The sequence below is a fragment of the Xyrauchen texanus genome, chromosome 31 (assembly GCF_025860055.1).
Source record: "Xyrauchen texanus isolate HMW12.3.18 chromosome 31, RBS_HiC_50CHRs, whole genome shotgun sequence".
NCBI lineage: Eukaryota > Metazoa > Chordata > Actinopteri > Cypriniformes > Catostomidae > Xyrauchen > Xyrauchen texanus.
In genome coordinates, this window is record NC_068306.1 from 8,446,758 (window position 1) to 8,463,469 (window position 16,712).

General features: G+C 38.1%; 1 protein-coding gene across 1 annotated transcript in view; it reads right to left on the bottom strand.

Annotated features, from left to right (window-relative positions):
• Positions 1–16,712, bottom strand: part of LOC127624832 (growth hormone-releasing hormone receptor-like) — a 31,172-nt gene that overhangs the window by 1,815 nt on the left and 12,645 nt on the right. Inside the window, exons 3-12 of the mRNA XM_052099784.1 lie at positions 16,501–16,608; positions 14,687–14,778; positions 11,196–11,293; positions 9,391–9,523; positions 6,683–6,836; positions 5,585–5,645; positions 4,340–4,409; positions 4,171–4,262; positions 2,631–2,760; positions 355–396 (exon numbers count right to left, since the gene is read on the bottom strand). Coding sequence (XP_051955744.1) covers positions 355–396; positions 2,631–2,760; positions 4,171–4,262; positions 4,340–4,409; positions 5,585–5,645; positions 6,683–6,836; positions 9,391–9,523; positions 11,196–11,293; positions 14,687–14,778; positions 16,501–16,608 — 980 coding nt within the window. The remainder of the gene's footprint in view (positions 1–354; positions 397–2,630; positions 2,761–4,170; positions 4,263–4,339; positions 4,410–5,584; positions 5,646–6,682; positions 6,837–9,390; positions 9,524–11,195; positions 11,294–14,686; positions 14,779–16,500; positions 16,609–16,712) is intronic.

Sequence of the window (16,712 nt, forward strand, 5' to 3'; positions counted from 1 at the left end):
ACAGACAAACAGACAGACCAACCGACCAACAGATATAGACAGACAGACAGACAGATAGAAAAGAGTGACAGACAGACAGACAAATAGACAGACCAACCGACCAACAGATATAGACAGACAGACGGATAGACGGATAGACAGATAGATAGATAGATAGATAGATAGATAGATAGATAGATAGATAGATAGATAGATAGATAGATAGATAGATAGAGATACAAAAAAGATAGATAGATAGATAGATAGATAGATAGATAGATAGATAGATAGATAGATAGATAGATAGATAGATAGATAGATAGATAGATAGATAGATAGATAGATAGATAGATAGATAGATAGATAATTACTCACCTCCTGGTTCAGAAAACAGTAGAGAACCGCTACAATGAGCCCCTTAAAAGAAAATCAATAAGGAGGAGCTAGTTAGTGACAATAGCAACATTTTTGTGTATTTAGGGTCAAATATCTAAAAATCACCTAATATTACAATTCTATCTGTCTTTTCTTTCTTTATCATTTCTGTATTGAGTGTGTATTGGGAGATAAAAAAAATTTAATCAAACCTTTTTACCCCATTTCTCCAGGATTAAAGGAATATTCCGGTTCAGTACAAGTTAAGCTTAATCAACAGCATTTGTGGCATAATATTGATTACCACAGAAAATTCCCTCCTTTTCTTTAAAAAAAAAAAAAGCAAAAATCAAGGGTACAGGGGGGCACATACAATAGAAGTGAATGTGGCTAATTTTTGGAGGGTGTAAAGCCAGAAATGTGAAGTTTATAATTTTATAAAAGCACTTTAATTCTTCTGTTAAAACTCATGAGTTATTTGAGCTGTAAAGTTGTTTAAATAATAATTTTTGCTACAGTCTGACACTTACACGAAGTCAGTGTATTCACAATCGAACATGTCACCTGGAACTTTGACTGACAGACACATTCACTTCCATTGTACTGTAAGTCTCACTGTATCCCAGACTTTTGCTTTCTTTAAAGAAAAGGAGGGGCAGTTAAAACTAAATTTATGTGGTAATCAACATTATGCCACAAACGCTGATGACTGAGCTGAGCTTTTATTGAACCCGGAATATTCCTTTAAACTACATAATCTCTTATTTTTGTGTAATCATGGATGTATCTGTGTGTTTTGAACAAACACCAGATCCCGATCCTAAAGGAGTGTCCATTGGATTAAAAGGCATGATGCTTCAGTGTTGAAGTACTCTGGTCATTCAATGTGAACATCTGACCGGCAATTTGTGTATAAGAGAGTGAATCCAGATAATGCCACATTAATGCCATCTGACAGTTCACATGTTTTACTGGTGTGACTCTGTATATACACCTGATTTCAGTTCATTGAATACGTTTACATGTACCCCAATTCACAGATAACTACCAAAAATCATTAAGAAACACAAATTAACATGAGATTTGAAATGATTGGATCATTATTCCCTGCTTTTAATGTCTAAACGTAAATAATGCATGTGCACAACACTTGAGAACATTAGATAAACTGGTCAAAATAACGGTAAATGTGTTTACATCCAATGCACAATCGTGGTAATGGGAAAAACTATACCTGCGTAAACTGGTTCATGCTTAAACCGTTTATGAACATACCCCAATAAATGACCAGCGTTTAAGGCATTTTTATGACCTTATACTTGTCTGCTCATTAAGCATAACTGGTCTAACAACATGCATGCATGTAAAATAATTATTTAATCATTATAATATTATTATAATCTTTTTATACAATGTTATGTTTTTTTTAAAATAAATAATAATACTATAAATAATGTGCTGTGGTGTATTGATATTTGCTAAGGCAGTTATTAGATATTTAATTATTATTTAATAATTAATTATAAATATTATTAATTAATAATAATAAGATAATAATAATAATAATAATAATAATACATTATGATGTCATTTATTAAATAAACAGTATAATAATTATGATATTTTCATTAATTGAATAAAACAAATTTGTGTATGATACATTATGCATCATTTATAATATTATGTGTGATTTATTATAGGCACAGAATTAACACATTTTTCTCATTTATTAAGTTTTAGCTGTTCAAGATATGCAATATGCATAAACCAAAAGCACAAAAAGACTATTTTAGATGAGTTTTGGCCTTTAGAGAAAATCATTTGTGCTAAAAGCTGGACAGCACTTATTGACATAAATTTCAACAGACTTCAATAAACCCGAGTGAGAGGGTTACAGCCTTCCTGTTTTGTTTTCTCAAACTCCTGCATGGAATTAATGTTTAAAATTAGCCACCGGCTCTTCAGGAAACTCAATTAGCACTTTGACTAACAAAGTAATATCTCTAAAACCCCAATGTCCATCTCCTCTCTCAGCAGATCAAAGACGAGGTCTTCTCTGAGGGGTCTGGAGGTTGTTTTGATCTCATCAACTGTACCGTGGGGTGTATGTCTAAAGTCTACTTTAATTAATTCACACGTGTGTCGGGTTTGTGCGCTGAGGGGGGGTGTTTTGGTTTGGAAGAAAGAAAGTCGTTCGGTGAATTTTCATTTTTGGGGTGAACTATCCCTTTAAGGTTTGGTTAAGGTTATGTTGTGTTGCTAGAGGGTTTTATAACCTGGAAGGAGCCCAGACAGAGCTCAATGTAAAGCCGCAGGCTCATGTTGAAGTAGTCTGGGAGGAAGCTGAACACCATGTAATGAGTGCCAAAGAGAGGGATGAGGAGGAGGGTGGACTTGGCCAGTCGCCTGAGGAAAGGAGAGATAAAGAAAGGAGAAGAGGAAGGAACACAGCGTTACTGAAAAGATTAAAGTGCTGGAAGTTTCTGTATCAGTGTGGGTTTGCAATTGGAAATGTGTACGTTAAATCAATTACAATTTCAATAAACCGCTGGTATTAAACTATGTTAGTACCACTTAGAACAAAGTGTCACCATCAAATGCAAAACTGTATGATATCTACATATGCACGAGTATGCATAACACAAAAGCTATCACTCATTCTGACCAAAACAAAGAGTTCTCTCCATTATAACACCATTAATAGGGCACATCATCATACTCGCACACTAATACAAGGACACGCATACTGTGCAGGGTCATTCGGTGCTCTTAAAAAAAAAATAAGAGGTGTACCAGGCTAGATGGAAATGTTCCCCTGACACGTGTGTGTAAAAAAAAAATGGCAATTTATAAAACAGATAATTACGGCTCGAAAATCACAGTGAGGCATGTTCAAAGACTTTGTAAAAAGCTGATATATGCACACCTGACAAATTCACATATTAATGTTGTATTATTGCTCATCGAGTAATGTTTGGTATTACTTTGGTACATGCCCAAAAAACATGGCATTACCATTTACCATTGTACTATGTAAAAAAATAAAATAAATAGATATATATAGGGGCGGCTGTGGCTCAGTTGGTAGAGCGGGTCGGCTGCCAATTGCAGGGTTGGCAGTTCGATTCCTGGCCCACATGACTCCACATGCCAAAGTGTCCTTGGGCAAGACACTGAACCCCAAGTTGCTCCCAATGGCAGGCTAGCACCTTGCATAGCAGCTCTGCCGCCATTGGTGTATGAGTATGTGTGTGAATGGGTGAATGGGACACAGTGTAAAGCGCTTTGGTAACCTCTAATGTTAAAAAAGGCACTATATAAGTCTCCATATACAGTATGTCTCCATAAGAGGGAAGGAGAGAAGATGAGCTTCAGAGACCGAAAGAACAAAGGCAAGACACTTACGTGAATCACCAACACTTTCATCCTCCGCTGTGGCTAAAAATGATCAAAGAGAATAAGTAAATTCTGGGAAGTCAATTCTATTTCCTCTCAGCTTGGTGTTTGTTTTTGTGGTCTGTTGTATCTATCTGTGTGTCCATAGTACAGTTACTATCCGTGTGTTTCATTGCCGAATCCATGGAGATCTTGTCTCATGCATTTACAAGATTGGAAAGAGCAACCTTCAACACATTTTGGGAGAATTATTTCCCTCCAAAAATCTGTATGGCTTTCTTCCATCTATGGAACATCTGTCTGGACACCGATGCAGCAAGGAAGCAACAGTCAGTGTCTCCTAAAGGCCAGGGTGTCCGTGCTCATTGGTTTAATCGAGTTATTACTGTTATAGCTGGCGTGTCCGGTAACAATGTGTACCTGTACTGCGCAGAGTTGTTGAACTGGATCAAACGTGGGTTAAGCTTTTGCACCAGAATCCTGATAATGTTCATGAAGAGAAGGAAGTTCACCTGGTTGTGCAAGAAATGGGAAAATTAGTAACCGTGTAAATGCATTCGTCGATCCATGTGTTAATGCATCATCTTACGCCAATGGATGCTACAATCGGACCCTTGATGATCCACCAATAAAGGGAATCGTCATTGATGTCCCAGCACCTGAAAAAAAAGTCCAATACATCTTGATCTTTTCTGCTCTAATGTAATCAATTAACAGGCTGACTTTCCATCTGTCTGCTCTGAGTCTCATGCAACTGTGGGCTTAAAGGGGGATAATAAAAATAGAGCTTGTATGCTTTCACAAATGATGTAATCGTGTCTTTCTTGTCTGACTGTTCTGAATAGCAGAGTCAGAGAAGTCCATTTTTAATTTCTACTACATTTTTACACTTCTAGGGAAAAAGGTAGGTGGTGCTTGCCCAAGTAAGTCACCACCACGATGTTTAGGTGCTCTGGGAGTTTTGTAGCACATTGTTATATGGTCGCTGGGGTATTCTAGGTGGCTGCTAGGGTTGCAATACTTCTTACACGTACTGTGGCAGTTTTGTAGTGAAATGTCCATTGTGTGGCGCTAAAAGCAAGTTAAATATTGAGGCATTTGTGTAAATCGAGTTTTAAATCGACAAAACATTCCCCCTTCCCTAAACCTTAAACCTAAACCTAACTGATAGTGTCATACAACACTCTATAAGAGTTGTATGACACTAGTCATACAATATACTAGAGTACACTAGAGTTGGCTGTGGCTCAGTTGGTGGAGCGGGTCGGCTGCCAATTGCAGGGTTGGTGGTTTGAATCCCGGCCCACACGACTCCACATGCCGAAATGTCCTTGGGCAAGACACTGAACCCCAAGTTGATCCCAGTGGCAGGCTAGCAACTTACATAGCAGCTCTGCCACCATTGGTTTATGAATGTGTGTGTGAATGGGTGAATGAGTCACAGTGTAAAGCACTTTGAATACCGTTAAGGTTAAACAGGCGCTATATAAGTGCAGACCATTTACCATTTAGTTGGTTATGTAATGCAAAAGTTCAAATGTATCGCTTTACAAATCATGCATTGCTAAAAGTGTTTTGATATGATAAGATAGCATTGTGTGAGATTCAGGGCGAAAATTATGTTTTTATAAACTGATAGTCGTCGTTTTACCCGTGATTTGAGTGGAAACCATTAAAAGTCATTACTGTTGTAGCGCCTCCATACAGCTTCTACAATTGTGTTTGTTTCACCAGGAAACTGCCGTGATGGGTATTCCATGAGACCACGTTTGTTAAAATCCCTAACTCTAAGTATGCAAGCTCTAATTAAAGTAGGGAAAAAAATTGCAATTACTCTGTGTCCTCAAAATATACTCTGGAACAGATCCAAATGATGATACAGACTAATGGAACACCTGTAAGAGAGAAAATAGAGAAGAAAAACAATGAAGAAGAGATGGAGAGAGAATACATCATTAGTTAAAGAGACTTTTATAACGTTCTAGGCAACAAAACAAGCACATACATTAAATCCAAAAGCTATTATAGTCCATTATGATCAAGATAATGTCAATAAGTATTGAATCTGAATCGGTTTCAATCCGGACATACAGTAGACTACTTATTGGATGATAGACAGATGGAAGCGTCTTAAATGACACTCGGAGGCTCAGAGACGGAATGCTGTTGGGAATACTAACGCAAACAAAAGATACAAGAAAAGCTACATTTAAACCAAAGTCGTCCTAGCTTAAAAATGTTTATGGAAATTCAAAAGCTGGCAACAGTATTCCCAATTTGTTTGCTCACGTCTCCAGTGATTACTACATATTTGTTTTTTAAATTATTTTATTATAATAATAATAACAATAATACTAATTTATTGGAGATTTGCTCTCACAAATAGCAATTTATAGCTAATAAAATATTTTTAGAAACATTTATATTCATTATAGAAATGTACAATTTTCCATGCAAGTTTCCCAGCATGGAAATTACAGTTCCTCGTAATATTTATGCACTTGATCTCATTATGATTCATAGCTGTTCATCCGTAACATTCCCAGCCCAACCTATTCAGCGACATAATACTTTTTCAAGTTCAAACCAGTTGAAAACAGCACCGTATATCACATAGACATGAATGGAATTTATATGTCAGATTTGGTCAATGATTCAACTGTGTTAAATAAACATGTGACATTGAACATTTCATTAATCTCACTGATTATAAATACATCAAAATCAACCAATTAATTCCATGAATTTAATATCCATGGATTCAGTAAGGATTTGTAAACATTTGTACGTCTTTAAAGTTGTTAAACAATGCTGTCGATACTTCGTGTGGTGTGCTAGCATCATATAGCTACGAATACTGATGAGTTCACATTGATCTGTAATGGCCAGAGGACAGACCGTGGAAGAGGGGACAGCGAAATGAGTGTCTCACCCCAGCCCAACAGAGCGAAACTCCACAGGCAGCGATAACTGCGCTGGAATGCTGAGAGCAACAGTGAGTTCAGATACAAGGACTCCACCAGCAACCAGAAGAAATTAGTCATCACGCAATAATGGCAGAACACCACTGACGCCTTACAGGACGCCTGCAGAGAGAGACAGAGATTGTGAATGACTAACACGTCATGATGAGAAAAATCAAGAGAGGAAGGAGAAAAGCAGATGAAGAAAATGTATTCACAGAAGGGAAAAAAGAAGAGAAAATGCAATCCAGCTGCAGACGATGGACCTTTTTCACAGACTGTAATGATGCGTTCCAACCTCATTTAGCTCTGTAAATCTAGCTGTGTAGGACTTTCTCTCTTCACCAGAACACATTTGAAGAAAAATAGAAAGATATCTCAGCTCAGTAGGTCCATAAAATGTAAGTGAATTGAGATTTCTCTTTTGAAACTCCAAAAATCAGACAGTCAGTATAATTGTCATCGATTCGACTCCAGTGGTTCAAATATTGCCTTCTAAAGCAGGGGTCTTCAACCCTTTTCTGGCCAAGGACCTCTTGGTGGGTAAAGAGATGGAGCCGGGACCCGTTACATATTGTATAAAATTGAATGTAGCATTTTATGCCTATAAAAGCCTGTATGTATGCTACCATATTATTGTATGTATTGTGCATACTTCATGATGTTTACATTGCAAAGCCATTAAAATAATAATTAAATGCTGCCCTGCTGAATAGTCCAGCTAAAACCAGCATAAGCAGGTTGGTTGGTTTTAATTGGTCACCCAGCCTGGTCATAGCTGGTCAGGGTGGTTTTAAAAGGGTTTTGAATTTTGGTCTAAGACCTTAGGATGGTCTTAGCTGGCCTTAGATGGTCTTAGCTGGTCTTGGCTAGTCTCCCAGCCTGGCCAAGCTGGTTTAAGATGGGAGGCTAGTTGGACTCCCAGACTTACCAGCTAAAAAGTGTTCAAACCCCCACTGAAACCAGCTCACTGACCAGCCTGGCTGGGCTGGGAGACCACCTAAACCAGCAAACCAGCTTAGACTGGTTTTAGCTGGTCTTTTCAGCAATGTGTAATGAGGAAAACAACAACCGACTGCACCATGAACTATGTTGATTTGAGTCACCGTCTTGTGTGTATGGAACGTTAGGACCATCTTGATTATCTCAGCGGTAACTATTTATTTACACCAGGCAAGTATGCTATTGTTCTGAGAGCAAAAAGCAACTAATCAAAAAAGAAACTGTAGGCTGTCATCTGCTCAACTGCACAGCATGACCAACGCAAACAGACGCGTTAACTCATGCGGCCTTCAACTGCAGCCCTGCTGAACCTGATGTATGTCGCGCATTGAGCGGCTCGTGATGAACATGGGTGCATGAAGGGTTTGTCCTAGCTGCACGCTCATTTGTCCGGGCTCACACTTTAAGATTTGGAATGCAGCTGTGAATGACTAAAATACAATAAAATTCGATAAACTAAAATTCATACACGTGCAGGTGAGTGATAATTACAAATGCCAATGGTGGATCAACAACAACTTGCAGACCCCCTGCAGTACCAACGCGGACCACTTGGGGGTCACGAACCCCCTGTTGAAGAACCATGTTCTAATGTGATATGATCACTTTTGGTGTGAAAAAGATCAATATTGCTGTACTTTTTACATATGAACCATTGCTTCTGTTAGGAGTGGTGATGGTGTAGTGGGCTAAAGCACATAACTGGTAATCAGAAGGTTGCTGGTTCGATCCCCACAGCCACCACCATTGTGTCCTTGAGCAAGGCACTTAACTCCAGGTGGCTCTGGGGGGATTGTCCCTGTAATAAGTGCACTGCTTTGGATAAAAGCGTCTGCCAAATGCATAAATGTAAATGTTAGGTTTCACGAGAGTGTGGAGTTCAAGAGGTCTCTCATGTGATGTATTCCCGTTGCCACGATACAGGCATAATCACGTCACGTTCTCCACTCCGTTTAAACATCCACTGCCAAGGAAGTTTCTCATTTCTAACTGTTTTAGAACCCCCCCCTATTTGAGTGAATAGGAATGCCAAAATAATATTGGGGAAGCTAGTTTTAAACTGTAGCCAAAGTCTCTTTCAAAGCTAGTCAGTCCACTCGGCGGCCATCTTTGGAACACTCCCTACGCAGCTATTTTTAATGGATACAAATGTCATGTAAGTACAGCTCCAATACTTGAATGGGAATAGACTGAAATCTCCAAAATGGTGGGTCACGATTAGCATCTAAGAACATATTTTATATCAGCAGTAAACGTTAAACAAATTAGCGCAACAATATTAAATTGAACATTTAGTATACATTTATACTACAAATTATATTAACTTGACATATAAATGAATAAAACTATGAACACTATTTTACATAAATTATACAAAATATAATAATAAACAGCAGAAATGAAAGGAGTTCGCGTGACATGAGCGTGAAGCAATCGTCTGTGTTCCGCAACTGCTTTCGGGTCCTTAAATAACGTATAACGTGTGAGTAAGGGCAGCTGGTGGACTTTCTGTGTGCCCTCCTAGGGTAAGATTGTGCCCCCCTAGAGAGTTGGTGCCCTATGCAGGCTGTGTAGTATGCATATATGGAGCGGCGGTACTGGTGAAGTCAATCAAGTTTGTGCTTGTCTGTGGACACATTTAAAGGCTCTTAGATCTGTGGTGTGACTGACTCACCGTGGAGAGTGTGCAGTGATCTGTGTCGTCACTGGCAAACAGCATTGCATCTTTTATAAACACTGATGCAGATTTCAGGATGAAGGAGAAGAACAGCTGCATGTGGATGTAGTTTCGAGCGCAGTGTAGTCGCCTAAGTAGTACACACAACACTTGACCTTAATTTTCAGAACACATGCTTCATGCACACAGCTACAAACTGCTCGCAATTTAAAGGTGCACTTAGTAATTTTTTGTTGATTAAAAAAGGTTTACTCCTAAAGAAATTAAAAGTCATTTTGAAACATGAATAAATCAAAGCATGAAGTCTCCAGTCATATCAGAAGCATAATAAAAGCGGGTTTATTCTACATGGAGAGGGTCCCCTCATGGGGGCTGCCATGTTGGGATCACATGACCAGCATAATACTACTTGCTTAATCTCAGTAACCGTCCTGTTATTAGACACTTTCACGCATGGATTAAATGAATCATGGCTAACTGTGAATAGACAATTTTTACAATGGCATAGGTAACTGAAATCTATTTTGTTTGTATGGTTTTTGCCTCCACACCACTAGGTGTCAGTGTAAGTTCAAGATGACATTTTCAAAATATTACTGAATGCACCTTTAAATGTACACTGCAGACTTCTTGGCTCTCTATCGACATCTGTGGCTGAAACATAGAATTGCAAGTTCCTTGCGGAGAAACATCATTACTACAGTTGTAATTCGGCACTTCTGCTCGGATGAATCTGATGGTTTGAGGTATATATGTTGTGTGTGATTGCCATATCAGAGCGGATCATCCCATCTACATCAAGAGTCAGTGAACATGTTTACATGCCCAATCTGACATCGATTAAGGTGTAAGTTCATGTAAATGATTTTCTTTTATTGGACTGCAAAAATCAAGATGTTTGCCCATTGCATTGCATGTAAACACCTTTACCTTTGCTTATCCAATGCGCGCAAGTGTTGTGACATGTTTCAGATTTTTTGGAATAAGCTGATTGTTTTATGGTAATCAGCGCATTGCCGTACGTTAACTGTACAAATAATAATTGTAGGCTTACCAGTGACGCAAGCAACGCAGCTTTGAATACAGATTTCTCACATACGGTACTGGCTTAATGGCAAAACTCGTACATCATGCACTGTGCTTAAAGGGATAGTTCACCCAAAAAATAAAAATTGTCATTATTTACTCAACCTTATATTGCTGCAAACCTGGATGACTTCCTATTTTCATAAAACACAAAAGGAGTTTTTTGAGTGAACTATCTCTTTAAGAAATGCCAATTAAAGCAGATAATAAAACTGGGTCTAAAAGCATTTATTTTAGACAAAACCAATTCAGACTTCAGTCTTTGATGTAAGGAATAGGACGATGTCTAACCATTATCACCATAGTGGTAACAACATGTAATAGCATATATACTGTATATAAGTCAGCAGCCATTGAAATAATCCAACTCACTCACTGATCTTATTTCACGCAGGTAAGTGGGCTACTGATTCTCAGATTTAGCATGTTGAAAAGTAGCCTATATTCAAAGACAGTTTGGAGCACAGAAGGATTGCCCCTTCTCGATGGTCACTGATTGAGTTTGTTTTCAACACATGGATCAGAGAGCTACATGGAGATACACACAAAGATATAAAGAAACCAGTCTAATATCAGACTGGACTGAGGTCAATCAACTGAATGTATTGGACAAATGAGAGATCACTAGAGACAAAAGTATTATACTTATGTACAGTGTGTGTGTGTGTGTGTGTGTGTGTGTAAAACAGTAAGAACACATTATAAAAGCCTATTACCTGAAAAACAGCAGTATTACCATGGCAACAGAGAGAGAGAATAGTGATGCTCCGTAACCAACCGAGTAGATCAGTTTCACAGTGGCAAAATACGACTCCTGAGAGATAAAATAATCAAAATTCATGGATATTTCAATTATCATAATACATTTGCTGATAAAGTGTCTGAATCACACTAAATGTGCAGTCTGAATGAATTACTGAATCAATCAATCAATCAATCAATCAATCAATCAATCAATCAACCTACTGCTTAGACCAGTGTGGACAGCTTCAATTCCAAGACAGACTTAACTGGTTTTAGATGGGTATTGCCAGTCTTTTACTGACCCAAGAGGGTTTTTAAAGGTAGACTAGCTTAAACATTATGGGTGATCCTTAACCCTAACCAACTATTCCAAACATATTGGTTCCAGGAGTGTTTTCCCATTATTTTCTCCCATAGGGATTTCATAAAATTCTTTATAAAAGAGTTCTAACCCATGAACCAAACCAACCAGCTCTGAGGTGAATCACAACATTTCAAACTTTGATTTGAAGCAAAAAGATTTGAAAATGTACAATACTGTGTACTTAAAGGGATCATTTACCCCAAAATGATATTCTCTCATGATTTACTCACCATCTCATGCCATCCCAGATGTGTATGACTTTCTTCTGCAGAACACAAATAAATGTTTTTTTTTAAGCATATCTCATCTCTGTGGGTCCTTCCAGTGCAAGTGAATGGGTGTCAGTACTTTGAAGCTCCAAAAGCTCACAAATGCAGCATAAAAGTAATCCATACCACTCCAGTGGTTACATCCATGTCTTCAGAAGTAATATGATAGGTGTGGGTGAGAAACAGATCTTTATTTAAGCCCTTTTTTACTATAAATCTCCACTTTCATTTTCACATTCGTCTTTTGTTTTAGGTGATTTGCATTCTTCATGCCAATCGCCACCTACTGGGCAGGGAGAATAATTTATAGTAAAAAAAAAGGACTTAAATATTAATCTGTTTCTCACCCACACCTATCATATCACTTCCGAAGACATGGATTTAACCACTGGTGTCGCATGTATTACTTTTCTGCTGCCTTTATGTGCTTTTTTGAGCTTCAAAGTTTTGGTCATCATTCACTTGCATTTTGGGGGCCAACCCGTAAAAAAACAAAAGTTCTGGCAAGCTTGTCACAAATCCGACACTCATTTTTTCACAAGCAAATGAGCTTTGTGGCAAACTCTTTGTTGTCACTAAATGTTAGCTGCAGGTTCACCACTGTGGGTGAATAGCTGCAAATTTCTTGCAAACATTTGTGGCAAACCGTAAGCTCAATTGAAAATAATGAGTGGGAAATTTTCTTCTAAAAGTCTTCATTTGTGTTCTGGAGAAAAATAAAGTTATACACATCTGGGACCGCATGAGGTTGAGTAAATGATGAGAGAATTTTCATTTTTGGGTGAACTATCACCCATTAACCCTTTAACTTTTTTTTTAATGAGGGAGTGAACTTCAATCCCATAAAGAATTGCAAATGTTGTAAAAAATAAATAAATATGTTAACGGTAAAATAAAACTTCATATCAAAATTATTGCTCAGCCTTCCATAAGTACTTGGACAGTGAGACACATTTCATAATTTTGGCTCTGCACTCCACCACAATGGATGTGAACGTCAATCAATATGTGATTGAAGTGCAGACTGAAGGGGGTTTACATACAAATTGGGTAAATGTTTTAGCAATAACAGCATGTTTTATCCACATACCCCCATTTTAAGGGGCTCAAATGTAACTGGACAAACTAACATAATCATAAATAACATGATAAACTTAATACTTGGCTGAAAATCCTTTACAGTGAATAACTCTCTGAAGTCTGAATCCCATCAATGACATCATCAAAATACTTTGTTCCCTTCCCTAGTGGCCTCTGCCAGGCCTTTTCTGCAGCTGTCTTGAGTTGCTGCTTGTTTATGGGTCTTTCTGTTTTCAGTGAAATGCATGTTCAATTGGGTCAGGTTACGGACTCAGACATTGAAGAATATTCCACTTCTTTGCCTTGAAAAGTTCTTAGGTTGCATTCAAAGTATGTTTTGATCACTGCCCATCAGTACTGTGAAGCAGCATCCTCTCAGTTTTGCAGCATTTGGCTGAATCTGAGCAGAAAGTACAGCCCTAAACACATCAGAATTCTTCCTGCTGCTTCTGTCAGCATCATATCATCAAGAAATACCAGTGACCCATTTCCACTGGCAGCTTTACAAGCCCATGCCATAACACTGCCTCCATCATGTTTACAGGTGATGCGGTGTGCTTCAGTCATTCTCCATGCTCCTCTCTTCCCATGATTCTGGTACAGGTTCATCTTAGTTTCATCTGTCCACAGAAAAGAGTTCCAGAATTTGCCAGGGTGTTTTATGGCTGTGGACTTCCTATTCTTGAGACTTCAAGACCCTCTGTATTTACTTTCATGAAGTCTTCTCTTGATTGTAGACTTTTAGCCTACCTCCTGGAGTTTTTCTTCACAATGGAACTAATCTTGTGATCCTCCACCACAGATGTCTTCTGTGGTTGTCCAGGTCTTTAGATGGTACTGAGCTCACCAGTGTGTTCCTTCTTTTTAATGATGTGCCAAACAGTTGATCTGGCCACTCCGACGGTTTCTGCAATCTCTTTGATGGATTTGTTTTGTTAGCCTAATGAATGATGGTCAGCTTTACTTGCATTGACAGCCCTTTGAACCTCATAATGAGAGTTTACAGCAACAGCTTCCAAAGCTCCAGACCTTTTAACTGCTTATTTTTGAACTAAATAACCCAGGAACAGCCCACATCTGGCCACGAAGCTTTTCAGTCGATTGGCCAATTACTTTTGAGCCCCTGAAAAGGGTGGTCTATATATAAAGAATGCAGTGATTTCTAAACCGTTTACTCTATTTGTCTGCACTTCAATCACAAATTGATTGCTTCATTTCAAATACGTTTTCGTGCCATACAAAATTATGAAAAGTGTGTCACTGTCCAAATACTTAAGGAGGGCACTGTATGTATACGTAGGTTTAAAAGAAGTTTGAGAGTGTAGGCTGACCGATTCGATTGCATCATTCACAGTGCGTCATGAGAGTAGGTTTTCGTTTGGCGGGATCTGCTGATTGGACTTGATCTTTTACTGCAGGATCATGGGAAGTGTAGTTCTTATAAAAGTTCTTATCGAAATTCTGCTTATAATATTTTTATCATATTTTTTTATGAAGTTGAAACAACGTGGACTGATGGATTCAGCAAAAGCATATACCATCAGTTAACAACCTCAGAGCTCACGATAGGTCTTTAAAAGTTTATAAGTTACTATTAAAAATAAATTCACCTTTGGAAAAAAATTTAATATTTACTGCCGTGTTCACTTGTTAGTACGTTGCGTGTCAATCCTCGGTGCATGGATGAATGAAAGAGATTTATAAAGATATGGTACTTTATGAATTTCAATATCTTTACACTCTCGTTGACCTCTGGGATGTCGGTTTCAACACTGCAGGCCTCATGGTAGGGGGGGAACGGCCGCGACCAGCCTCCAGCGGTGCAGTTACGACTTACTGTTCCTACAGCACAATGAATCAAGTGTCAAAGATTAACACCAATAACACCCTCAGATTGTATTTTTGCATGTGGTTTGCATTAGGAGATAATTTGTTTGAAATATCCAAAAGCGTGAACGAGATTTGAGAAGGGAGATCATAATGGTGTAAATTTCATGTATTATTGTCCTTTTATTACATTTTTGAATGTTGAATTGGACAGGATATTGAATTGAATTTGAACTGGAATGACAGGAAAAGGAATTTATTAGCTCAGCGAGTATTGGCGCTGACAATACCACACCTGGAGTCGCGAGTTTGAATCCAGAGTGTGCTGAGTGACTCCAGCCAAATTGGCCCGGTTGCTAGGGAGGGTAGAGTCACATGTGGTAACCTCCTCGTGGTTGCGATTAGTGGTTCTTGCTCTCAATGGGGCGCATGGAGAGTAGCATGAGCCTCCACATGCTGTGAGTCTCTGTGGTGTCATGCACAATGAGTCACGTGATAAGATGCGTGGATTGACTGTCTCAGAAGTGGAGGCAACCGAAACTTGTCCACCGCCACCTGGATTGAGGTGAGTGACCGCGTCATGGGAATTGGGCATTCCAAATTGGGAGAAAATAAAAAATATATAATATCTAAAAAATCCTACAGTTAAAAACTTAGCTGGTAGGTACCATAGCTAATAGCAAATACAATAGGTATAAACAGTGAAAAGTGATATTATATTTAACAAGACAATACATGTAATTTTATATGAATATTATAAAAAATTTGTAAATTATCATAATATACTGTTTAGTCGTATAAAGGGATGTGAACTTTAAAATATACAGGTACAAAATAATGACTGGAACGGTGTCATTGTATTTATTTACTGAAAAGTTCTGGCAACCACAGCTGCATTTTATGTTTGTTTATTCATTCTGAAATGACTGAAAACTACAAAACAGCAGCAATTGCTGCCTCAATTCAAATTGTACATTCTATTTGCACATTCTATTTGCCACCTCAATTCAAATTGTACATTCTATTTGCACATTCTATTTGCCGCCTCAATTCAAATTGTACATTCTATTTGTCACCTCAATTCAAATTGTACATTCTATTTGCCACCTCAATTCAAATTGTACATTCTATTTGCCACCTCAATTCAAATTGTACATTCTATTTGCCACCCCAATTCAAATTGTACATTCTATTTGCACATTCTATTTGCCGCCTCAATTCAAATTGTACATTCTATTTGCACATTCTATTTGCCGCCTCAATTCAAATTGTACATTCTATTTGCACATTCTATTTGTCACCTCAATTCAAATTGTACATTCTATTTGCCACCCCAATTCAAATTGTACATTCTATTTGTCACCTCAATTCAAATTGTACATTCTATTTGCCACCCCAATTCAAATTGTACATTCTATTTGCACATTCTATTTGCCGCCTCAATTCAAATTGTACATTCTATTTGTCACCTCAATTCAAATTGTACATTCTATTTGCCACCTCAATTCAAATTGTACATTCTATTTGCACATTCTATTTGCCACCTCAATTCAAATTGTACATTCTATTTGCCACCTCAATTCAAATTGTACATTCTATTTGTCACCTCAATTCAAATTGTACATTCTATTTGCCACCTCAATTCCAATTGGAATTGAACAGGCATTACCAATTCAATTCTGAATTAAGCAAAACCCTATTGAATGGTGTGGTTGTGTAAGGGTTGTGTAGTGGTACCTGTATTATTCCTAAAAAGAGAGAAAACAGCTGGGCAGGGCGAGTGGATGGTCTCACCCACTGCAGTTTTGGGCCAGCACACTACAGAATCCCATACTGGTAAACAACCTTCACAGACACACACAAACAAATATAATCACACATGCACTCAAACACAAAGTAAAATGCCTTTTGGGCACATAACGATTGGATTGGTTCTATTATGGCCCAGT